The sequence below is a fragment of the Drosophila biarmipes genome, chromosome 3R (assembly GCF_025231255.1).
Source record: "Drosophila biarmipes strain raj3 chromosome 3R, RU_DBia_V1.1, whole genome shotgun sequence".
Taxonomy (NCBI): domain Eukaryota; kingdom Metazoa; phylum Arthropoda; class Insecta; order Diptera; family Drosophilidae; genus Drosophila; species Drosophila biarmipes.
This window is the reverse complement of record NC_066616.1, coordinates 3276538-3302675: the sequence shown is the minus strand read 5'-3', so window position 1 is coordinate 3302675 and position 26138 is coordinate 3276538. Positions and strand designations below refer to the sequence as shown.

The following is a 26138-nucleotide window of genomic DNA, read 5'->3' as shown; positions in this document are numbered from 1 at the left end:
GTTTTCCTCTTTTTACACAATTTTCGTTTCAAATCCTTTTTTAAATGTGCCTAAGACTTTTCGTCGTTTTACTTTTCACGATGGTTGAGCCCCCCATTTGTAAGATTGGTTTCTTCGATTTAAATGAAAAGTCCCACTAATTGTTATTTTGTATTATAATATGTTTATAGTTTTATTTAATGAGAATAGTGATAAGTAGTTCGGATAATAGTTTTACGTATTTTAATAGGAATTTAACATCGTTAATTGATTATTACTCGCGTCGTTCTCTTACTTCGTAAATCTTTTCTCTTCTGCTTTCTTCGTCTTCCTCGTTTTAAGTGCTCATCCAAGACATCCTTTTTCATCTCACGAATAATTAGTAGTGCAGTTCATCTGTGGTGGATTCGGCTGACAAGGATGCCAGACCTATTAACTTCTACTCTTGAGGATATCAATTTTTTATTATTTCAGAACTTTGAATACAAATTTTAAAAATTCAGACGACTATATCCTACAACTGCAAAAGAAACGATAGGCTAATTAATGTCAAAGTTATAACGATATAAAACATAATAAACTTAATAAACCGTTAAGTTTTGATTTCCGCAAACATATACGAATATAAAGTGAAGACGGAATCTTACTATTTATGTGGTTAGTTTTAGATTTCTAAACTAACTTTCGTTTTTGAGTTTGGTTTTCTGACCTACAACGCGGGAATGACTTGCAAGAGTATAAAAACGTCGGCTTGCAAAGATCAATGTTTTCAAAATCAATTATAAAATGGGAATTCCATTCGCTTTTGCTGTTATAATCATATATAGTAATAGCATTACATAATATTTTTCGGGCTTTTTAATAATATACTTTAAAAAGTTTTAGTCGATGAAAATCTTATAATTGCTTCACTTTTCATTGCAAAATATCGAACAGGAATTTGTTCTTATCAAATTACTATTGCAGAGATTTGGGCAATTAAGCCCAAGTAAGTTTATGACAAAAAGTGTTATTTATCAAAAGTTGAGTAATCTCAAGGGCTATAAGATTTAAAATTTAAAAAGAAATCGTTTGATTCAATTTTAAGAAAATAGTCAAAAAGTGGTTTTAAAAAATAACTTTTTTTCATAAATCCTTATCTATTATATTCATCAATTTCACTATAAGAAAAGTATTTATCAAATGAAGTTAATTGATTTTCAGAAACGTATAGCACGTTTCCGTATCATTAGCTGTTTAGAAACTATAAGCATTTTGCATCGGGTCTTTGTTTATTATCAGCTAAACTAGCGTATTTTTCCAAAATCGAAGAACAAAAGTTTTTTATCTCGAGGTAGTTTTTACACCCATAGGGTTGCCAAGACCACAAAACTAAGATGGGATGCATACAAACCCACAAACAAAGGGACAAAAATTTTAATTTCTGAAAAATTAATATCTTGTTTTTATACCCTGGCATGATTTCAGTCAGAAGTTTGCAATGCAGTGAAGGAGACGTTTCCGACCCTGTAAAGTATATATATTTTTGATCAGCATCACTAGACGAGTCGATCTAGCCATGTCCGTCCGTCGGTCATTTCTATGCAAACTAGTTTTTCAGTTTTAAAGCTATCAGGCTGAAACTTTCCCAACACTCCCAAACTTTCTTCTTTCTATTGCAGGTAGTATATAAGTCGGAACCAGCCGGATCGGACAACTATATCCTATAGCTCCCATAGGAACTATAAGGGAAAATTTGTAAAAAAAATTATATCTATGGTGTTTTTTAACATATAACCTTCTACACTTTGAAATAACATTTTCAATTAATTTTGAATTTCGAATTAAATTTGATCAAAATTGGAAGGCTATATCATATAGCTTCCATAGGAACGATCGGAAAATTGTTGGGAAAATAATATAAATCAAATTATAGATACGGTGTTTTTTGACATATAGCCACCTACTCCCGGACATAACATTTTTTAATTAGTTCTGAATATTGAATAAAACTGTATCCAAATCAGACGACTACTCGTATATCATAAAGCTGCCATAGGAACGATCGGAAAATTTGTGGTTTTTTGACATTTTTTGACACTTGTTTTCGTTGGGCCTATTTTTGTACGCGTTACTCGTAGAGTAAAAGGGTATACTAGATTCGCCGAAAAGTATGTAACAGGTAGAAGGGTATATACATATTCTTGATTAGGGTCACTATCTGAGTCGATCTAGCCATGCCCTTTTGTCCGTATGAACGCTGAGATCTCTTGCGCAGCGCAAGTTTGTTTCAGCGGGGTGACACGCCCACAATCCGCGAAAATCTGTACCGCCTACAGTTTTTATGATAGAAGCAACATTTTAACTGAAATGTGTTTGTCTCATAAATACCTTTCGACTGACCTTTTTACTTTTTTTGCTCCCTTAAGCTGGGTAACGGGTATCTGATAGGCGAGGCACTCGCCTATAGCGTTGTTCCTTGTTTTTAAATGTATATCTCTTGGGCAATCAACCGTAAATCGTTAAAGTATAAACCGGATACTCATTCTACAGGTATCTATTCGAACTATTTATAAATTCAGCAGAGTATGTCTTTGCCATTTTAAAAAAAAGGTCCACTTTCAGTACAGTTTACAAAAAAAAGTTGAGATTTGTTGAACTAGTGTCTTATACAATCTTGTAGAGAAAATGATTCCTTATTTAAGGAATCCCGTCTCAATCTGAGCTTTTTCCGATTTTATGCAAGAATTAAATTTTTGTAGTCACTTCTCAATTTTTAATGAGGGCCTGTTAGAAGTTTGGCGCAAGCAAAAGTGCGGACGTGACAAACTGAGGCCCGTAAACGCTTTTATTTGTGAGCATATTGACAACAGTATTCTTAAAATGAATAAAACTTGTTTTAAGAAAATTTATCGGTATTTTGGCCAACTTTAAATCGAACAAGAAAGGAAGTTGCAGTTATAGGAGAAAATCAACGTTAGTAGCACCGTGTGAAATTTTTAAGGATTGTTGCTGACTGAAAAACATATTATTTTAATTTTTTTTAGACCATTTTTTTACATCTTTATGTTAGAGTAGCCCGATTTTTATTAAATTGAATTCGAAATTCTTAAAAATTTTAAAAATTTTATTTCCAAGCTTAGAAGGTTATATGTTAAAAAGCACCAAAGATATAATATATATTTGTCATATTTTCCAACTAATTTTTCGAGTTTCTATGGCAGCTATATGATATAGTCGCCCGATTTTGATAAAATTTAATTCGAAATTCAAAACCAATTAAAAAATGGTATTTCCAAGCGTAGGAGGTTATGTGCTAAAAAACACCAAAGATATAATTTTATATTCTATGTTAAAAAGCACCAAAGGTATAATTTTTCCATATTATTTTACCACTAATTTTCCGATTGTTCATATGGCAGCTATATGATATAGTCGTCCGATTTTGATAAAATTTAATTTGAAATTCAGAACTAACTAAAAATGTTATATCCAAGCTTAGAAAGGTATATGTAAGCAAACACGAAAGATATAATTTTTTTAAAATTTTTTCACCAATATTTCCTATCGGAGCTATAAGATATATTTGTCCGATCCGGCTGGTTCCGACTTATATACTACCTGCAACAAAAAGAAGACTTTTGGGAAAGTTTCAGCCCGATAGCTTTAAAACTGAGACACTAGTTTGCGTAGAAACTGACGGACATGGCTAGATCGACTTGTCTAGTGACGCTGATCAAGAATATATATGGGGTCGGAAACGTCCCCTCCACGGCGTTGCAAACTTCTGACTGAAATCATTATACCCTGGGCAGACAATATATGCTGGTATTACACTGGAAGCAAAATAAAGTTAGACCCCAAAAAGAAATTATACTGCGACTGCTTACAAATATTATGTTATATTATTATTATAATATATTATTCTTATCCTTTGGACTTTATTATACAAGGAAAAATTCGATTCTACCTCAAAAAGGGATGACCCCCTTAAAAAAAGAGACACAAACGGTAAGTTTATTAGTGTTATTTTTGCGGAATCGGAAAAGAAATTACAAACACTTTTCAATTTAAAATAACATATGGAGACAAAAGGGATAATGGAAAGGTTTCTTAAAAGTGTACAGCTGCGTCGTGGGCCAGCAGTAATAATGACATCCAATATCTGTTGGCTTGACCTTGGCTATGTCAACAACAGCCGAAGTCGTTGGCGAATAGTGGTGTAGTACAATACTTGCCTAATAATTCCCAAGCAAAACTTTGCATAAACAGAACTGCCTGCCCGGCGAAGGAGTGGGCCCGACAAAAACAATTCTGGAGGCCACCGGCAAGGCGCGGAATTGAAAACAAAAGCCAGCTGTTCCGAGTCCTGGCGCTCCCAAGCGCCTCTGAAAGCTCGCTGGCGAAAGCTTTCTCTCAGCCCAGTGGGGAAGCGGGTCAACGCTGCGTATGCGTTACGTTTCACTTTCGCTGCCACGAAGTAGCCCAGCTTCTTCCCCCTGGCTGCTGCTGGCGCCCAATCAGACGCTCCGACTCGGTCTCGGTCCCAGTTCCCGTGCAAATCTCGAGGCGTCTGGTTGTGTCCGTGCGAAATTCATTCGGAGTTCCGGCGCAAGTGAGCGCTGGTTTCGATTTATGCTGCTGATTCTCTGCGGCTGCTGCCGCCCCAAAAAGTAGGCGACTGTGCAGGAAATCTCAATCGCGTGTTTCGGTGTTTAAAGCTTTAACTTGGCTGGGGGAAAGTTTTTGTGAATGGATCGCTCGGTCGGCAGCGGGTTGTGTTACTTTGGGCGGCGGGTGCGCGGTAGAAATCCGGGCGTGCCTAGCCCTGAAATAGCTCTTCGATGGGAATTACATCCTGCCCAACCAAATGAAAACAATGAAATAGTCCTTTTGGGGATAACGCGTCAAGGTGTCTTCTAAGCCAATTATCAAACGGTTGTGTGGAGCATTCGGAGAAATAGGTAGAAATAAAGTAGCTTTTTCCTACTCCCCTAATGTTCCCTCATGGCTATATATTCATGTCATATACATATAGTCATGTTTGTTGAAGCTGATGATTGTTGATTTATTGGCTGAACTATTAAACAAACTCCTATTTAAGGAACAGATATGCCGGGACCCTCGCGCCTGAGCAACGCAAAATTTTTAATCGGTTTTCTTCTACGCGAAGGGTAAATACTTCTCGATCACACGTTCTGATCTCCACAGTCTCCTGTTGCACTCAACTTAAATTAGAATAAAATTTCGTGTCACCTCTTAAAAGGTGACATTTTCCTCGTCAGTTTTCAATCCCTGCCATAGGTGGTCACATTCAACTCACGTGCAAGTCGGGTTTGAGCACCTCAATAGCATGCGTGTATCCAACGTTGGGGATAAATACTCCTCACTCAGGTGAAAAGTGAAAGAAAGTGTATGCCACGGCACACTGTATTCCGAAAATCCCTGAACGTCAAAATCCTGGGCCCGGCACTGCTCAGGAGTAACCCACATTGACTCCAAAAGAGTGTAAGAGCAAACTTGGCTTATTTGAGAACGCGTCCCCTGTGGGAACCGTAAAGTGTTGCTGTTGCTGGTCCGGACCCGGCCAATACGTGATCTGATCACACAACAAACCGCAAGACCGGCAGCACGGCAACCCGGGGAAAGCACCTTCCCCGCTCCTTCAACGTTGCCGTCGCCATGGCCGCCACTAAAGATGACACACGCCAGCCGGCTGACGCCTGCTTACATTACGAGTACTTCTAGGCATTCCGGTATTCCACCACGCTCGCCATCGAACATACGCACCGTGTGCCGCCCAAGCGCTTAATTGCCGAATATTTGTGTGCGGCACAGCAAAAGCGTTTCAGCCGCGCTCCAGCCCGAAAGAAAGAAATTTGTGGCAGCCAAGGATATGTGAACTTTTGGGTTTAAAATTACCAGAGGAAAGTGGGTGGAAAGTGGAGAAAGTCAAATGGCCGAAGCCTTTTAATTGCCTCCGGTATAAGAGACTTCCCGCTCACTAGAAGTGCGTGTGTGTGAGCTCGAGCGAAGTGCGCGTGTCGCAGACGGGAAAGGACCTCAAACAGGCCAAATCTCCTGCCAGACAAGCCTTTTCGGCTGTCGACAGTCTTCAAAACGGCTTAAAGTTCCAGCACCGAGTACGAGTAAGCTCCTGGGCCAAACGGACGCACTTCCCCACATCGGCCCACTTTAAGTGAGTATGCTTTGAAACTGTAGGCCACTAGCTTGGCTACGTATGTCCCACAGCGGGGATTCATAGCTTCACAGTCAGAAGTCGCAGTTGGGCACCACACTTTCCTACTCATAAAGGGGGAGGTCAGGCCGAAGCCATCTGCCCTTTCATAATATTGAAACAGCTAACTTTATATATTAAGCCTTCATATATCTGCTGAAACAACGAGATTGTATCATTTTTTGTTTATAAGCGAATGACATTGGATTCTGACTTAAAATACAAGTGCTACAGCCATGAATTAAGAAAATCAGAGGGCGATGAGCTTAAAAACAAAGCCAGGTCAAGCAAACTGCGTGTGGGACTTATGCATCAAAGTCACACAAAAGGCAGACGGAGACATAAAAAAGCCAATGTGATTTGCTCCGAACTGATTACCCCAATAAACTATTTCCAGGAACAAAGCATCGTTCGAGGTCTCATATATAACCTTTTTTGGCATTTGCATGCCACTTGGCAGTTAATAAGAAAACATTTTGACTAGAGTGGAAAAGTTCCCTAATTGAATAGAAAATGATTTCATTTACGAAATGATCATTTACTTACATGATTGGGAGTTTGTAGCTTTGATAGCTGACACTGTACAACGATGAATATGTTGTCTATGTGACTCTTGGTAAAAGAGTTTATTCACCACGCCTTAAAACGTATCCCTGGAGAAATTCGCTTCAAAAATACGCTGAACGACTTCTTTTTAGCCTAGTTACCTAGCTTGGATATCATCGTAACAATCCTCAAGGATGAAGCTGCATAGTGGTCTCGGAAAATTCATTCTAATTTTGCTTTAAGGCTCTTGTCAAGTACGCCCAACTTCTTAGCAGAAGTTAAGCTGCCCCAAAAACTTGTCTGCGTGCGGTCTGCTTGTTTCCAAGCCTAGCAAATTTTCGAGCACGCGACATAAATCCTAGCACATACATAAATTCTTTGCTACAAGTATGTATACATGGCCTATCCTAGACAAAAAGTTCTCTGAAAGGACACTTTTTGCTTAGAAATTGTGTCTTGTCCTCAAGTTGAAGCGCTTAACGAGAGGCTGTCAAAAAGCCAAGTGAGGCGTTTGTGTTCTAGTCTTTACAACTCCCCCTTGTGGCATTAACTACAACATATTGCTGACGACTACCCACTTGCGTATGCAACAGGACGCTTTATTAAATGTGTGCTACAGAAAATTAAATAGTGTGAAAAGTTCCACAAATAAAATAAGTTAAATTAAATTATTTCTTGATGATCAAGGGGTATAATTTGCTTAAATTGGCTTTATATAATCTTTTTTAGATTTTTTTTCCGAATGAATATTGTCGTAAGTGCCATTTGCTAAAAAATACACCCAAAAAAAATCGTCTTTAAATCAAGAAATTCACCGTTGAATTAAGAAAATCGCCTATGACTTTCATCCTACGGCGACTTGCCGTATATTTATACTTTGAATTTTTTTTTAATTTTTGGTTTGCCATTTCTTGAAAAAATTACAAATTTTTCTTAAATGTACGGTAAAAGTTTGATCTAAGAAACTATGTGCGCTAGAGATTTAGGGTTTCAGGCTTCGTTTTCGCTCAAGTTTCTAACGCGAATGTGTAACGGCACAAACCGCCAAAATTTTGGTGCCTTTAAATTCCACCCCAACTATTACGCTTACAACACCATATTGGAGTTGTAGACTCAAGCGGAATGCTAATGAAATGATGGACTCGACTTTTGCGGCTTTTCAACTAATTTATCTTAATTTTTGCTCTGTCCCGTCCGTTTTCAACATCTTTTACGTTTACTTCTTTAATAAAAATGATTTTTTATTAGGACCATTTATGTAGCTCTGTCCAACCAGGTGCAAATCAGATAAAAATCTTTTAAAACATGTTTTATAAACGACATCACGGTTTTTGCATTCTCTCTTGAAGGGTTAGCCCTTTGTACGCTTTCGTACGCTTGAATACTTATTAATATTTCCCGGCAAATGCGAATTAAGCATAAATCTGTTGGGCAATTTTTGGAATGAGGAAATAACATTATAAAACGTATCCATGAATTAAATGAATATTGATGCAAGCAGCCTCAAGCGGTAATTTACTAAAATATGTAAATGCTTTTGAATATCCAAACCTATAGGGCACACAATGCGGTTTATGTGAAAAATGATTTATTTAAATGACTGTAGTCTGAAGTTTTGAAATTTACATTCACGGATCAGTTAAAGTGACGTGGCAAAATCCTGGCATCCCTAATTTGTGGAATAAAAAGGTATAAGAAAAGGACACAAACTTTTTAATCAATTATTTTAACCCATGCTTTTAACATTAATAAACATTGATTCTTTTCTATAAGTCTTTAAACATTTTTTTTTGTTTTTTAGTTTTATTTATAATTTGTTGTTAACTTTCAGTCAAATTATATCAATAGCCAAAAGTATCTATGGGGCCTACTATGATGTTTTCCTTAGCTCTAGTTTTTAAGATCTTTGCGTTCACATGGAAGGAAAAACAGCGGAAGTGGTTGCTTACAGACTCGGGTCTGAGATAGTGGTAGTTTATTTTACCCGAGTGCCACGCCAACTCTTACCGGCCTGTTCAAATCGGACCATTAATTAAAGAGTTATAAGCAAATAAAGTAATCGACAATAGGTGGCGCTGTTGCGGGGTGTGCAATATTGTGAAGCTTTGCTGCTTGCACATTTTTATCTCCCTTGCGCTGACCTTAGCTGAGTAAAGGGTATCGTATAGTCGAGGCCGTCGTGCTATTTTTAAAGAATATTTCTATCTCCACTTCTATAACCCATTTTTAATATTTTTTAATCGTGCCCTTTGAGCATTCCTATTAAGAAAGGGAGCGAAAAATAGGAAACTTTTCACTTTATGGCTGACCCACATATCGGTTTCATATTCGGCTCCCTTCTGCATCTAATTCCCTGCCCGCTTTGTGTTGCCCAGCACATTTGTTTACTCCTCCCACACATATGCTCTCGCACTGCAATCTGCTCTAATGCCGTTTTGGGGAAAGCTGAAAGGAATTGAAAAACAAAAAATACACACACAGATACAGAAGCATGAAAAGAGGGGAAACTGAAAAAGAAATAGTCACACTTTTTAAAAATTAAATCACGCTCTGAGTAGAGAAAGGAGTGGAGCTGGAGCTAAATAAAAACAGTATAAATTCTTAAGCAGTCCGAGTGGAAATTTCGATTGCGTAGGAGGTGCTGAAGCATCGCTTCGTCCTCCATTGTTTTTTGTCTTCGTGCACAAAGATACAAACCTGTTTGTCTGCCCTTGTTGTTTTCGTTCTCACTGTTCGCTTCCCGTGATAATTCATCAAATATGATTTAATGCCCTGCCAAGCCCAATTGCACACTCCCAACGAACTGCAAAATATAAAAAATTGGCGCAGCAACAGCCAAAAGCGCGTCGTTAATGGCTGCAGCTTAGTCACACCCTTTACAAAAATTTCTATCTATTTCTGATAGTTGTTATACAACTGCAACTTGACCGGCAATACGGAACAGTCCGGTTTACTTCCGAAGAAGACAAATTGACATTGGAGATCATTTTAACTACATACCTTTACTAACAATCCCTGCAAATTCCTATGATTACTGAAACTAAACTCTTAAATCAATCTGCCACCCGAACTACCATATAAGGATATCACGGGGAGGTGGCGATTTACAATCCACTTACCTGCTTATGTGTGTCAATCTCCCATTAGCTAAGTAAGGGGTATTTGATAGTCGAGTAACCGCTCAGAAATTTTTTCATTATATTGGAAATGTCATTTTCTGAGTTTATGTTACAGTGACGTTACTATAAATTGTTTTTTTTTTTTAACCGCTTTCGTAGATTTATTATTATACCATTAAAAAAATAGCCAACTAAACAACCTTTGGTTTAATAAACAGACTAGAAAAAATATTTACTTAACCCTCAACATGTGAAACATTTTTTCATGATAGAAAAACATTTTTACTATTTTTCTCATCAATACATATCAAAATACTAAAAAAAAGTTTGCCTTGTCCACTCTGTCTGCCGCCCACAATATAATAATATTGAAATAACGGGTAGGTGACGCTTTATAATATTGCTTTCCTGCTTATATAGCTCCACTTCTCTTTTGCTCCCTTAAGCTGAGTAACGGGTATCTAACAGTCGAGGCACTCGACTACAGAGTTCTTCCTTATTATATATTTTTTAGGTAAGAGTAACTATGTTCTTCTATGTTCAAATCGACAATTATGTGGTTTCGATCCCTTTAATTAGTTTATCGGACAATTTGACCAAAGAGATTTGTGTATGTGCATACAAAGTGCACTCAATTCATTTGTAGTAATTTACTTAAATATTCATTAAAATGTTTATAATGTTTGGCAAGCGCGTTCATTATGGTTGGTTTGCTTTACTTTTGCGTCGTCCCCAATAAATGATTAAATGAGCATTGATAATTATTATGAATGTCAATTACCTCATTTCGAAACCTTGTACTTTCACTCCCTTTCCAAGGAGTTTAACATTCCTCAGAAAAATTAGGGATGGAGCCGAGGATAAATTAATGGAGTCAAGACTTTGATTTATGCAGTCTGAGCAGGTGCCAGGCATCCAGCAGCAGCCCCATTATACCTACACACTAACCAAAGTTTTTGGTTTATTTACCAACAGTAAACTGGACCGATCCCATCTAATTTGTTATTTGATCCATTAAAAATTTGAATATGTATAGTCAAATATTTATACTTATTTTTATAGTGAATATACTAAATACAGATTTACTGAAGCAAAATAAAAAGAAGAAAATTTGTAAATGGGCCTTTCAAAATGTGAGTTCGTCCTACACATTTCAGAGGTGTAGCTTGTACTTGACTTTATGCTTCAGTGTTGACCCAGTTCTTAATTATAAACAAAACATTGCGCACAACATTTAGAGTTTTCGCTGCCTACTTTATCTTAAAGATTTAACTTTACGGTCACTATTTTTGTCAGATTATTAGCACCAAATAGAAAACAAATGAAAAACCAATCCACAGTTACCTATTGGCGTTCGACAACCTTACCAACCATTTTTCTGTGTGTACAGCCTTTTGCAGCAGGGTAAAGACCGGTTGGTATGGCGGTCAGTTATTTGAGGGAACGACTTGAGGAGTCCGCATCCCGCGGAGAAGCGCTGGGCCACGACAAGGACTTGGCGATGACATTAAATGCGCCTAATTAGTGGATACCCCCGAGGGTTTGTATGCTGATGCCGCTGCTGGCGAGTCAACACAAATAAGCTTTTGCAAATAAATACCTTTAATTATAACTTAAAGATCTGGGAAAAAGCAGGAAGACAAACAGTTTTTTTTTAGCAAACCGTAAACAAACACCAGATTCAAAGTCAGGACGCAGGAAGAGTCAGAACCAGTTGAGAGCGCCATTTTCCATAGGCTGCGTACCAAACAACAGCCGGGACCAGCAGCAGAATCCAGACTCGGAATAGGACAACAGAGCCCCCGTGCAATAATTAAAACCGTAAATTTGAGAAAACGCTGGATAGAAGACCAGGAGTCTTCAAAATATCTCGGCCGACTTGGTCCCTCTTCAACTTTGCTCTTCCCCTGTTTTGGCTCCCTTTGGAGCTGACGAGAATTCATTGGGAGCTGGCAGGGGCAACACCCCAAAATGGCGTGTTAGCCGAAAGTGAAAGGGTCAAATGGGAATCTTGGCTGCCGAAAGCACGGCTGGGGCCTGTAAAAGTGCCGAATAAGATTTCCTGGTCGGGTTGGCTTGAGCGAGCTAACTTGAATGAGATGTGTGGAATGTAAATAGGAAGTGCGAGGTCAACACAGAATAAAGTTATTCAACGGCAATGGTGGCAGTCTTCAATAGAGCCAGCTTCAGCTAAGTAAGCGATGCGCATTGCCTTGTTGGGAGGGTTTGTGTGTTGGGGAATTCTTAACCTTTTCCGTTAAAATTAACTAAAATGTTTCCTCGTTGAAATAAGTACAGTGAAAAGAATAATGGGTAACTGTTGTTCACATTTTAAATAAATAGACTTTTTGATTATTAAACGTCGAGCTCGTTTCCGACTTTGCTTAGTGCTTTTCTGAAGTATCCTTTTTGAAAGCTGAAACATTTTCCCGCATAATTAATTTACCGCACGCCAGTTCAATGAACTCATTAAAATGCTGGGTTAACCACAAGCGGAAGCCGACATGTCAAGCAGCAAAAGTATAAATGAGGCGTCGGCAATTACATTCGAGTTGCGACTAAGTAGCGACTCCGTGAGTTCCTGACACAGGGACGGAAAATATAGCCTCAGTCCCGCCAAAAAGTTGTTAACTAGTGACACACTTATAATCTGTAAATGCGGTCGGTGGAGTATCTCTATCCCAGCTCTGTAAAGGTGTACTTGCGGTGTATCTCTCATTTCTCTATACCCGTCCTCTTGGCTGGCTGCCTCATTTTCACAAAAAAATCGTTAGGGAAAATACTTGATGATGAAATCCTCTAACTCAGATTCTACTCGCCTGATACACACCCTTGGCCATATATTATATTGTCGCCAGTTTGGCGATGTCGAACTTAAATTAATTCATTAAAACACTTTTTGATTATGGCTGGTTCGTTTTTACCACTTAAAATGCCAAGTTCCCGTGCCCGAGTTAAAAGTTTTCACACGTTGGCAGGAAATGTGCGACAGCTCCGTAATTTCCAATTGGAATGTAAATGAGCCAGCGGGACAAAGTTGAGCACGTGGCCCAAATGTTTTGGCAGCAGCCACGGCAATCTGCAGAGGCAAACCTTTCATGTTTAGAGGACACCCCACTTTTGGCCAACAGCCTTTATTCGTGTGGCGCTGTTTTCCTTCTGGAGAGCAGCAAAAACTTTGCTCAACAAGTTTTACGCGCAGTTTGGTGGTATTTCAATTAGAAAACGGGGTGGATATGTGCGGCCAACAACAACGAAGCGCTCGCGTAATATTTTAAAGAAAGAATAATATTTTCCAAACTTACCTTCGAAAGGATGGAAAATGGCTAAGCTCAAGCGAGTGAGGTTATTCCATCTTTAAACGTTCGATTTTGATCGTAGAAGAAAAAGAGCAGAAGAAGCTAATATCATCCTTCTAAATCTGGGTTTTCTGTCCCATCCGTTCTGCTTTTTAAGCCGACTGCTGGCAACTCGGACCCTAGTGACATGTCGCAGCCACAAACTCAAACACAACTGAGTAAGAGTTTTCTTCTGGTCCACTCATTAGTTGGGCAACGACCACAAGCCAAAAGTTTTGGGCGAGTGCCTGAAAATTTATGCAGCCAAAATGTTTGTGTGTCTGTACGGAGGGTCCTTTGCATACATTTTCAGCGGATGGAGCAGAAGTCCCCTTCTCCGACCATAAAAATTTTGCAATTTCATTTCAGATCTACAAAATACTTTCACATTCTCACCAGCGGTCCGGAAATTTAATTATGCGCACGCAACAAATTGTTTTCCCTTCTTTAGTAGTTTCCCCATTTTTGGCTTTTTCTTCGCTTATGCTCGATTACCATTGGTATTAGTTTTGCGGCTTCAGGCTCTGGCCATTTTTATTGCACTTAAAAAATCGCTTTGCGCTCTTTAATGACGTTTTGTTACCAAAAAGGAACCCTTTGCAACAGGGTTCCCAAAGCCTTTAATGCATCGTAACCTTGGCCCAAAGCCATTCTTTCGGTCCTGCGCCAATCTGGTTAATTGAATTTTTATTCGAGCTGTAAATGGGATGTCCTTTCGGGCTTCATATGGATTCAACACCGTCTTTCTGAATCTTAGTTTGCCAGACTAGAACTTCTTCGACTTTCTTCTGCAGTGGCTTATTGCGACAATCTGGCTGTCAACTAATTTAATTTAGCTTCGCTTTCGTGTGTGTTTGAGTCCTTGGCTGTTTGCCATTTAAGGCGGATGAAGCAAGCTCAAGCTTTAAGGATTGGAGTGGACTATTTCGTATGACTTTTTTAAGGCCTTACTCTCACTATATGCCCTTATTGCTAAGAGGATAACATAAAAGATCTGGCTTTAAAAAGTAAAAAAATAATAATTATTTTGACATTTTGACCACCAGGAGGGGTGGCTTGTTGTTTGCCAGTCAAATGATTACTCTCATGTGAAACCAATTAATTTCCTTAGGGGAAAATCGCAGAAGTCGGCCAACGATTATTAATAATAGACAGCCCTTATTGTGAATCGAAATACACTTTCAAACGGGTAATTTTATAAATTCAAGCAGTTAAAAAATAGCTAACATTATTCCAAAATGTATTGTCTTATTCCTTTTTCTATAATATATTTTCCAGGTTGAGAATTGTCCATAAGATTTTTTCATTGATTACCTTTGTCTGCTTTAAGTGCTGTTTTGCTGTTCGCGCAAGCTGGCGATTAAGATAAGCATAAGGAGAATGATGAATACATGCGTATAAAGAAGGACAAACAGAATACGAGACGAAGAAGGGAACAACAGAAAATCTAATAAAACGCGAGAGAGCACGTCAAGAAGCGAGAAGCTCCTTTGCAATTTCGTCAATATGCAAATAGCTTCTAACGTTGTTTTTGCTTAAGTCTGAAAAGAAAATGCCCAGTAAAGTTTATGAATACATTAGCAGTACAGAATTTGTATTTCGTATGGGGAAGGGGGATACAAATCTCAAATCATAAATAAGGAAATCATAAAGGGCATAACTGAACAAGGCTAAAAAACGGCCCCAGAAAGAATCATAATAGAAATATACAAATCTTAAGGCTGGATGTTCCTAAGAAATCGTTTTTGATGACGAATAGTTTTGCATAAGTCCACAAGGTAGAAACCAATCGTTGTACTTTTCACATTCTCAATTTGTAAATACAATCACACTACAATATAATATTTATTACCTTTCAACGGTTTTTTAAAGTGGAAAGCAACCTTTTTTGCCTGGACCGAGTACGCTCATACTTACCAATACCATTTATCACTGTGTGTCACCAAGTAGTGACGAAGCGCACCAAAAGGGTGTGCGAAGGCAACTACCATATATACACGAATATATTAAAATCTACAGTAATCGGCCGATTGCTACGAGTGATATATCTTTCGAACCGTATTGCAAAAACTAAAATGATATATGTTTCGAAACGTATTGCAAATACTAAAAGAATTGCATACCAAGATTTTAAGAAAATCAGTTGGTTTGAGAGAAAAAGCGGAGAAAGTGTAGACGATGTGGAACAGCTCAATATAAAAAAACATTAGTTCTACAATTTTTGTAAAAACTACCTAGTTTGGCAAGAAAAAAAGCTATAAATAGCTCAACTTTGTACACCCGTAATTTGTTAACGACTGAAGAAACAGCCTTGTGGTATATCGAATTACTGTTTACGTCTTTCAAACTTAGTTTCTTTATATACCACCGTTTAAAAATTATCATCTTTTTTAAGCTTTTTTATGATTTCTTTTTTCTTTTGACATACAAAAATTGTTGTTAAAAGTTACGCTATAAAGTTATAAATCAACAAAAAAGGGAAACATTTACTCGTTCAGAACATCTAACACTGCCGAGTATTGCATTCTTTTGTGCGTATCCATAGTCTATTTTGGGGTCATGAAATAACTTAAATACAAATTACAAATTTGCAACGGCTACCAGGATCAGGACATAAAATCAGGCATTTATAAGGAATGGGATTCATAGGAAAGTGAGTAAATAGGGGAAAATTCATGTTTTAAGACATTTTTCTATATTTTGTACATGCATAACTGCATTTGTATATAATGTTACACAAGCCTCTGATTAATGTCAAGTTGAATTTAGTGAAATAAAAGCACAACTGCGTTACCACAAATAATAAGAAACTAACGTCAAAACTTTTTTGTGGCCTACATTTGCGGCCAGAACGGCCAGACAGCCTCAACTTTACAAACTATCCCGACTGAAATGTTGAGAATTTCCAAGGTTATGTTTTGCTTCGCAGCTTGCCAATCTTTTCACAAACAACAAGCAACCCGGAAGGAAAAACAAGCATCTGTCGCGGTAATAAGCAACAGAGCATCAACCAAAACAAAAATATCTGGCACAAGGATTACTTTTCCACATTAAAAGACTATTATCCTTTAATTAAAAAATGTTGACACACTTGGAATTTGTTATATGAAGTGTATTTATTCTCCTCCCACTCTAACTCCCCCAAACCGCAAAAAAAAGTGTGGCGCATACAGTTTTCATGCTGGAAAAATTGTTAATTGTGAAATGTATTGGTCTCGTAAATACCTATCAATGGATGAACATAAGTAAGTGCTGAAACCCGTCTCGCACAAAACTTTTAAATTATCTCTAATATATTTTAATAAGTTATTGTTGTTTCCCTGTGAATTTGCATCCAAAGCAAATAAATATTGCAATTTTTGTTACAGTCCGTTTGAGGTTTGCACATCCCTATTTGCCTCACACTTCCCTTACCTGAGTAACGGGTATCTGATAGTCGATGACATCGAATATAGCCTTCTCTCTTGTTTGTTTAATGAAACAGCATAAATACATGTGGGCCATTGCTGATTATCGAAATCAGTGCAGTACACTAGGGGTTACCACACCTAGTACTCTTCAAAAATATTTTGCGTTTTTACAAATATCCAATATTTTTATACCCTTGCAAAGAGTATAAAGATCTCAGTCAGACCCATTACGTATATATATTCTTGATCAGCATCACTACGTCCGTTTCTACGCAATCTTGTCTCTCACTTTTAAAGCTATCGGGCTGAAACTTTCCCAAAAGTCTTCTTTATGTCGCAGGTAGTTCGGAACCAGCCGGATCAAAAGCTAAATAGAAACAATGCGAAAAAAATTTTTGAACATATAACCTTCTATTTCTTCATTTAATTTTATCAAACGACGACGATCGAAAAATAGGTGGGAAAAAATTATAAAACAAATAAAGGCTTCGGTGTTTTTGACATTTTACCCATACTATTTGGAGTATCATATTTTGTATTTTTAAGAATTTCGAATTAAATTTTACAAACTTTTTCAATCTTCAAAAATGTGGGCGCTAGAAGGTTTTTAGGGTGGAGGGAGAGTGGGCTTGCGGTATCCCAGAACCTCAAAAATATACATGCCAAATCCCAACTTTCTAGCTTTTATAGTTTACAAGATCTCGGATAGTGATACTGATCAAGAATATATACGCTTCTTTCTACCTATTACATACTTTTCGACGAATCTAGTATACCCTTTTACTCTAGAAGTAACGAGTATAAAAAGAAAAACAAGAAAGGAAGTTAACTTCGGCAAGCCGAAGATTGAATACCCTTGCAGTTATAAGAAACAATCAACTTTAGTAACACCATGTGAAATTTTTGAAGATTGTTGCTGGCTTCAGGATTTAAAAAAAAAATTATTTCATTCTTATTTGTCAAAAGCCCCAAAGCTATAATTTTTTTTTATATTATTTTCCCACCAATTTTACGATTGTTCCCAAGACAGCTATATAATATAGTAGTCCGGATTTAAATTTCCAAGCCTAGAAGGTTTTATGTTAAAAAGATATAATTTGTTCATATTTTTTGACTAAATTTCCGATTGTTTCTATGGCAGCTATATAACATAGTCGTACAATTTTAATAAAATTTTATTCGAAATTCAGAACTAATTAAAAAATTTTATTTCCAAGCTGTTAAGGCTATATGTCAAAAAGCAGCAAAGCTATAATTTGTTTCATGTAATTTTCCTACTAATTTTCCGATCGTTCCTATGGCAGCTATATGATAAAGTCGTACGATTTTGATAAAATTTAATTCTAAATTCTAAACCAATTAAAAAATGTTACTTCCAAGCGCAGAACGTTATATGTCAAAAAACACCGATAGTTCCTGTACGAGCTTTAAGATATAGTTGTCCGATCCGGCTGGTTCCGACTAACTGCAATAGAAAGAAAACTTCTGGGAAAGTTTCAGTCCGATAGTTTTAAAACTAAGAGACTAGTTTGCTTAGAAACGGACGGACAGGCGGACGGACAGACGGTCATGGCTAGATCGACTCGTTTAGTGACGCTGATCAAGAATATATATACTTTATGGGGTCGTTTCTTTCACTGCGTTGCAAACTTCTGACTGAAGTCATTATACCCTCTGCAAGGGTATAACAAAGATGAAAGCAAATAATAAAAGGCTAAAATTTAAAAAATTGTTGTGAGACGCTGCAAGCGTTACATGTGTCACAAACCCAAACCAGGCCTCCCCCCTCAGCAGTACCCTGTTCATGAAACCGGACATAAATAACTGCTGGCGCGAAGTAACTTCTGATACACTTCTGGACGATAGATAGATACAATAAGGGTCGCGATCTTGAAGAAGTATCTTCTCAGACACTTCTGGACGATAATTAGATGATAAAAAAACAAAGTTACTGAGAAAAAGGAGGACACGATAATTGCCGTTACCCATTTATTCTGAAAATTACTCTCCCCTTTACCTACGCTGTTGTTTTCGACCTAGCGTCAGTTTATTTCGAAACTAGCTTGTGATCAGTCCAGTTTTGTATAAAATTTGTGTGTTGCTTTGTTTTTCGGAATTTTTTAAATTGTATAATACATTAAAATGTTCAACTCAACGAAGAGTGCGAATTTACGTAAAGCTGTACGATTACTTCAAGATATTTTCGCATTACCTGGCTCGATTGTAGTGAAATAAGCATTCAAAGATTCTCCACCTAATTAAAAAGGTAATTCCTCCAAATTTATTTTTATTTTAAATATAAAAAACATTTTGCTTCTGTTTATTTTAGAAATGGTTATTATTAAATTTCTCATGTGAACGGATCTGGACATAAATAAAATTATTAAGCAGCATTTCCGTTATGCAAAGGGCCGTGTCTACAAGCGCTCAAAGACTTTATAGAAAATAAATTCAAAATGTTGCCTAACATGTAAAACCAAGTTTTTTATTCAAGATTTCTAATGGGGAAAGGCCCTTCTGGTATCTTCTACAAGCGTATGTTAAGTCACTTCTAAGTAACTTCCAAGAGTGACTTCGGCGATGGCGCATTCGCATATTAATATTCATTTAAAAAAATGAAATAATTTTAGTTTAATATCAATGAAGTCAGCAACAATCCTTAACAATTTCACATGGTGTTACTAAAGTTGATTATTTCTTATAACTGCAAGGGTATAAAAATTTCGGATTGCCGAAGTTAACTTCCTTTCTTATTTTATCTAAGGAAAAGGATTCCAAATGTCAAATCCCAATTCTCTATTCTTGAAAGCGTAACAAACGCTAGTAAGCGCGTGGCAAACTTTTATAGGTCAATACATATATTGATGAGAACATTATATTTCAGTTATTTTTTGGTTGCTTTAAGACTGCAGGAAGCCCAGTTTTTGGCGGTGTGTGGGCGCATGGCATTATTTTTTAGTGAAAATATGTTGTTTAACTTAAATAAATGTGACGAACAATAATCAATAAAAAGATTTTTTTTCAAAACTAAACACGTACGTAAGTAGGCACTAGAAATCAAAACTACGAAATATTCTAATAAATATAATTATTGAACAATAACCAATGTTTTTCACCACAAAAACAGAAGATGAAGCTATTTTCTCGGGGTTGAAAGTAACTTAAAGTTCACTTGCTATGTCCCTATCCGCCATCGTTCAACATCACTCCTAGTTCATAACTTTAATATTTGCTAGCACCCAAAAACTTACTATTTGTAACAAAATTAAATCCGTCCTCATTAATGTTTTAATAAAAGGTTGCCTACTTTCCTTTATACTATCCAGCCTTTAAAGCAAAGAGGAGCCTGTTTACAGCGGTGTTTTCGTTCCATTAACCAGCACCTCGACTTGGATCGTTGACAGTCCATTTGAAAACCCAAGACCTCGACTCACCCCCAAGCCAAAGCCAAAACAGAGCGGGAACCCTATATCTAGGGTCCTTCGACCGCAGCGGTCCTTCGACAGCAGCGACAGCTTGGTTAGCTGGACTTGGGGTCAAAAAAATTTGAATTAAACTGAGATCAGCTAAAAACCTAAGAAAACAAGTATTTGATAAACTATATGCTAGGCATGCCATGATTTCTGCGACAGAAATTTCATTTTTGTAAAATGACGCCTCTAATATATACTTGTCACGATAAGTGAATAGTTAAGTGTGCCTGGGAGCACAGCCTAGGCCCCTCAGATGGAACACCCAACAGATACAACACTCAGAACAAAGGCTGCCCCAGGAGATGGAGAATAAGATGTAGCACTTGTCTGTATCCAGGGTAACTACATAATTGAGTTATTACGCTCACTGACATAACTATACTTCAATGAGCATCCACAAAAAACAACGGAAAAAACAGGGAATTTGGGTGGAGAAGGCGTGTGTGGCGAACAGCAACTGCATGAAAATGTGTGAAATCTTTCAAGGGTATACCAGAATAAAAACCAGTTGTAAAAATAAAGTGTTAAAGGCAAAATTAAACAATTTCCCTCGTATGGGGCAAATATCTAACGTATTACGCCTAATAAAGATTTTGTAGAATCTTTGTATATGAATGATTGCAAAACGTTTTATTCTTAACGAATTTTAGGCATTTAAGGAGAAAAACAGGTTTGAAAATAACTATACCTTATAGTCACGTTTTTGCAAAATGGTAATAGTAAACGTTCGTCCCCGCTTATAGTGAAAGTAGTAGTACAATAGTCCCATTTCGTGTTTCAGTGTAGGACTAGCAGAAGACGTTCCGAACCGAGAGCATATGATAAATAACGAAGGCACACCCAGGCACCTAAAGGCCCTTCTGATATATGTGCCTTGCTGTGTTTGTCTCTGAGTGTTGGTCCTAAGTGCCACTCCCCCTCTGCCTGTACCACTCAGCCCGCCCAATACACTCTGCAGATTTTTAGTTCGGGGACGAAGACGTCCACGATTGTACGCCGAACTGAGACCTCAACTCACGGCCTGATGCCCAAGTGTACGTTGAAGGGATGCTTCAGATACACAGCCAGTCGCACACAGATACCGCACTAACTGCCGTTTGGCCTGTGTCAATATGTATGTAAATAAGCGGGAAAACAAGTGGTTATAAATTTCCAAGGATGATGATGCCAGTCGACTGAGTGTATGGCACTGCGTATACGCATCATAGACAACAAAAGCCGTCAACCAAAAATAGCACATACGCACAACGCTTCATAAGAAGTCTGCATGCGGGTATTCCGTAATTATTTTGCCCCTAAGAAAGGCCGCCGGCAATACAAACTCGATAGCCGAATAGAACCGGAAGAAAGGGAAACGGTTAAAAGGAAAACAGCTCTGAAATAAAATAAAACAAAACGCAAACGTAAACATGTCCAAGATCAGGGAAAGTGTCAGGGCCTAATGAGGCGTTCGAAGGAGGAAGAACTGCCTTCCCGCTAGATCTGTCAGCAATGATGCAAAACTAAAGTTCATTTCTGTCGTACACCCAACAGACCCGCCCTCTCCGATTTTATACGTCCTCCATCCTTGAAAGTTTTTAATACATTTATTTATATAATCGCAGGGCAATGTGGCCACCGTTGCGTCGTCAATGTTGTTTATTGCTGCTGTTGTTGTTTATTATTTGCTCCCATCCGACCCATTTGTGCACCACCAAAAAGCTTTTACCACCCCCCTTATGTGGGGGTTGTCCAGCACCATGTTGCAGCTTTATTAAACCTCTCGTAGAATCCCATTAAATTAAAAGCAGTTTTTTCGATGGTCTGAATGGTTTTCCATTTCTTTTGTATTAAGCTACGAGTTCCCCTTTCATTAAAAGGTCAAAATAAGGCCATCAATTACCTTAAAATTAGACTGTGGCTTCTAATTGGTTCCGTAGGACAGAGGTTTTTCAGTTGCTCAAATTAGTTAAAAATTACAATCGCAAAGCACTAACCTTTCTTAAGGATGCAATTTGCTGTTTTAATACATATATATGATTTCAGTCAGAAGTTTGCAACGTAGTAAAGGAGACGTTTCCGACCCAATAAAATATATATATTTTTAATCAGCGTCACTAGACGAATCGATCTAGCAATGTCCGTCTGTCCGTCCTTCTGTCCGTCTGTCTGTCCGTTTCTACGCAAACTAGTCTCTCAGTTTTAAATAGGAATAAGTCGGAACCTGCTGGATCGGACAACTATATCTTATAGCTAAATCGGGGAAAAAATTAAAAAAAATTATATCTTTGGTGTTTAACATATAACCTTCTACACTTGGAAATACAATTTTTAAATTATTTCTGAAGTTCGAATTAAATTTGATTAAAATCGGACGACTATATCATATAGCTGCCATAGAATGATCGAAAAATTGGTGGCAAAATAATATGAAACAAATTATAGTTTTGGTGCTTTTTGACATATAAGGTATTTTATAATATTGGGTATCAAATTTTTTATATTTCTTAGAATTTCGGATTCAATTTAATAAAAATCGGGCTACTCTAATATATAGATGTCAAAAGAACGGTCTCAAAAAAAGAAATAATTTTATTTTCAATATCACATAAGTTACCAACAATCCTCAAAAATTTCACATGGTGCTACAAAAGTTGATTATTTCTTATAAGTGCAAGGGTTTACCAACTTCGGCTTGCCGAATTTAACTTCCTTTCTTGTTTTATTACAATCATCTCAAGCTGCAACTTAGGTAGCATTATATTCCTTCAATTTTGACTGAATATGCACAATTTAAAAAAGATATACAAAAATATAAAAATATAATTAGTTTCTAAGAATTTTGTTTCTAAAGAAAACATATGCAGCCTTTCTACGCTGTGATCTTAGATCTTATAATGACGAAAGATTCGTTTTTGGTAACCTTGCAGAGGGTATAATAATATAAATAGGAACCCCAAAAAAATTGTATATATATTCTTGATTATATTGTGTATTGGTATTTACGTACATGCCAAAAACTTTACTAATTACTAACAGTTATAAGCAATTTTTTCACATTCGTAAAAGTACCTTCTACTACTGCTTATAAAGCCCATTTTCACTTTATCAACGCTCACAAAAGCCCAGTGCAAGAACACCATTTAAGTATTTCCAAGTGGTTTTTACAGAGTCATATCATTTGTAAGTATTTTAAAGTATATTTATTTAGTCAAATGTACAAGATACAAGCATTATTCGTCACATAAGTCGATATGAGAACTTTTAAATGTTGATGGTGCGTAATTGCCACGGCCCCTTACCACGTTAAGAATTTTTTTTGCTCGATATCAGAAAACGGATATAAATATCTTATACTCATTTTTTGGCATCGAATTATGATAATTGCATAGCTTTGGGCATTCAATCAGGCAATGAAATGCTTTTTGTACTAAACCGAAAGGAGTTTCACTTTTTTTAGCTCAATACTACGACTGATATAGTCGTCTGATTTTGATAAAATTAAATTCGATTCGAAGTCGCCCTGTTGTGGTATTGCTTCCTGTGGGTCAAGCCTCACAGTAATGGGCAACATCTTGGCGTTCATTTTAATCTGCACAGATCCACTGAAGGCGTCCTTCGCGTGGTTTCTTTGTTTTCTTCCATTTTGAAATGTTTGTTTCCACCTTGCATCTGCACAAACCAGAAGCAGACGACGAAAACCCTAGAGGCGTCTTTGCTTTTCTCTCCCTTTTGTGGTTAGCTCGCGATTTTCGTCAATGTGGCTAGGGGGTACCGACGACTACAGGGTGATAGCTTATCATTAGTTTTAAATAGACAAGAGTGATCGATAATTTTCTGATTTTAGTGGCAATGGGATTAGTGGCTAAAACAACTTCGAACCTTTGCCAAGTAATTTTTACTAGGAAAAAGTTTTGATAGAATTTTGGAGGTAAATATCACAAGAGTGTCAATTTATTAAAGTGGTCATTGTTTAGTTTTCTTACCTTGCCTCAAAAGAAGAGCTAGCTTATTTATTAAATACCATTTTCATTTTAAACTAACTTTTTTTTTCTTCCTCATTGAACATTTTAAGGATATTTGCAATGACACAGTTCTCTTGGAATGCACTTCTAAATAGCTGCATGTTTCTATTTATTTTCCCCGATCTTGCATTGAAAACGGATATCCTTTTACTGCCAGATCGCCAAAGCTTATCGGTCCCATTGGCGCTGTCCGACTTTATTGTCTTTTTTACTTGCGGTGAAATGTCATTTTGTCGAATTTTTTGGCCGCTTCCACTGTCGCCTAAGTGACCCTTAGTAAAATGTTCTTCTCGAAGTGGACCAACTGGAAAGTGAGCTCTGTGTGGGTGCTTTAAGTGTATTGCTGATCGATGAAATGCATGCTTAGCTTTTGTACAACATTTTCGCCTCCGAGTTGTCCTTTTTCCTGTGATTTTTTCACATCCTGGACCGCACGGTCCTCCTGGTCCTCCCGGACCGTTGGGTCCTCCGGGACCACCAGGTCCTCCTGGTCCGTTTGGACCACCAGGCCCTCCTGGTCCTCCAGGACCCCAAGGCATGCCGGGACCTCCCGGTCCACCAGGTCCCCCCGGACCTCCAGGACCGGCTGGACCGCCAGGCCCACCAGGACCCATAGGACCACCTGGACCATAGGGTCCGCCTGGGGCGCCTGGTCTTCCGCATTCAATTGGTTCAGATGAAGTTTTTAGAGACACAGATGTATATTGTATATTATTTGTTGAGGTGGACGTTCTTGGTCTTCGTTTTGATGTTGTAGTTGTTTTAGTTGGAGGGCCTGTTATTGTGGAAGATGTTGTTATTGGATAAGTTGTAATGAAGACAGTTTTCGATATTTTTGCTGTATTAGTAGTTTCTTCTGGCGGTGACGATGGGACTCCGGGGCATTTGTTGCCTGGTTGACACCAACCACTTCCGTGGCAATATGCACCTAAGGGCGGAGGACATGACTGGCCTGGCTTATACCAACACTGCTTTGGCGGAACAGGTACATTGCAACTCGCTATCCAGGGAGGGCATATTTTGGCCGGAGGGCGGTTGTAACAACCCGGCCTCCAAGAGGGGCAACTGTCCGGTTGCCAGATCTCACAGGGGTCTCTTTTCATCATAGCGCAGATCTCCAAAAGATGATCTTGAAGGCGGTTCATGGGCATCACCTGAGGACTTTGCTCGACCTCCAATATCCTCTTTTTTGCCTCCGCTAACTGGGCCACTGCTATTGGGTCAACGCTTTTGTTGTGAGCCTGAACAGCAACTTCATGGAAGATGCGGAATTTTAGCCTGAGTTCATTGCCCGCGAGCAAGCCCATTACCGTGAAAAGAAGCGTTTCCAAAACGAGCCCTTTTTGACCAGTATAATTTTAGGTATGGTTAAAAGCCTTCGAACTAAATAAAAACCTGTTCTAACATACCACAGTATAGCACAGCGTAGAGCACCATCATCCCTGTTACTGGTTTAAAAATAAAAACATTTATTTTCCTATTCGAATAATACCTTCATTGATTCGCTTCGGTTCAATAGGCTATGGTGTTTGTATGTCAAAATGTAATGTACCTGAAAATTATATTCAATGTAATTTCTTCGCACAAGTATAACAGATGGGTAGGAAAATTTGTAACAGGTGTCATTAGTGAATTAAAAATAGTAACAATAGCAACACCCACCTTCAGACACCAACTTTTGGGACGAAAAATGATCTTAAATAGAATTAATGAATGCAAAGGGTTTATGTCACAAGAGAAAAAGCTGTAGTCGATTTCATCGACTATTAGATACAGGTTACTCAGGTAAGAGGAGTAAGAGAGGGATGGAGATACGTGTTCAATAAATTTTCATGTTTACTAACTCACCTTCAGAGCATCCTTGCAAAACCAAGTATTCGTACACCGATTGTTGGCGTATTAGAGAAAACACCTTTGTGTTCATACGGACGGACAGGTGGACATGGCTAAATCGACTCGGCTAGTGATCCTGATCAGCAATTTGTTTACTTTATGGGGTCGGAAACGCTTTCTTCTGCCTATTACATACTTTCCGACGAATCCAGTATACCC

At 37.8% G+C, this 26138-nt stretch overlaps 2 protein-coding genes across 6 annotated transcripts in view; one reads left to right on the top strand and one right to left on the bottom strand.

Moving 5' to 3' along the window:
- The first annotated feature begins 20234 nt into the window (after positions 1 to 20234).
- The window catches only part of LOC108024967 (uncharacterized), a 54078-nt gene continuing 48174 nt past the window's right edge, over positions 20235 to 26138 (top strand). For all 5 annotated transcript variants that reach the window (XM_050889514.1, XM_017095209.3, XM_017095206.3 and 2 more), the window contains exon 1: positions 20235 to 20420. The gene's annotated coding sequence lies outside the window, so the exon portion shown is untranslated. The remainder of the gene's footprint in view (positions 20421 to 26138) is intronic.
- On the bottom strand, positions 23325 to 25525 carry LOC108024970 (translation initiation factor IF-2). The gene is made up of 2 exons (XM_017095213.3): positions 25496 to 25525; positions 23325 to 25425 (listed from the first exon to the last, which is right to left on the bottom strand). Exons 1-2 carry the CDS (start codon positions 25521 to 25523, stop codon positions 24101 to 24103), a joined length of 1353 nt encoding a protein of 450 aa, XP_016950702.1. The 5' UTR covers positions 25524 to 25525; the 3' UTR covers positions 23325 to 24100.

What these genes read in the sequence shown, in the direction of transcription:
- LOC108024970 (XM_017095213.3), bottom strand. Translation starts at nt 25,523, where the DNA reads ATGGTGCTCTACGCTGTGCTATACTGTG. An exon ending in CTACGCTGTGCTATACTGTG is followed by an intron (nt 25,426 to 25,495) that starts GTATGTTAGAAC and finishes CTGGTCAAAAAG; the next exon opens with GGCTCGTTTTGGAAACGCTT.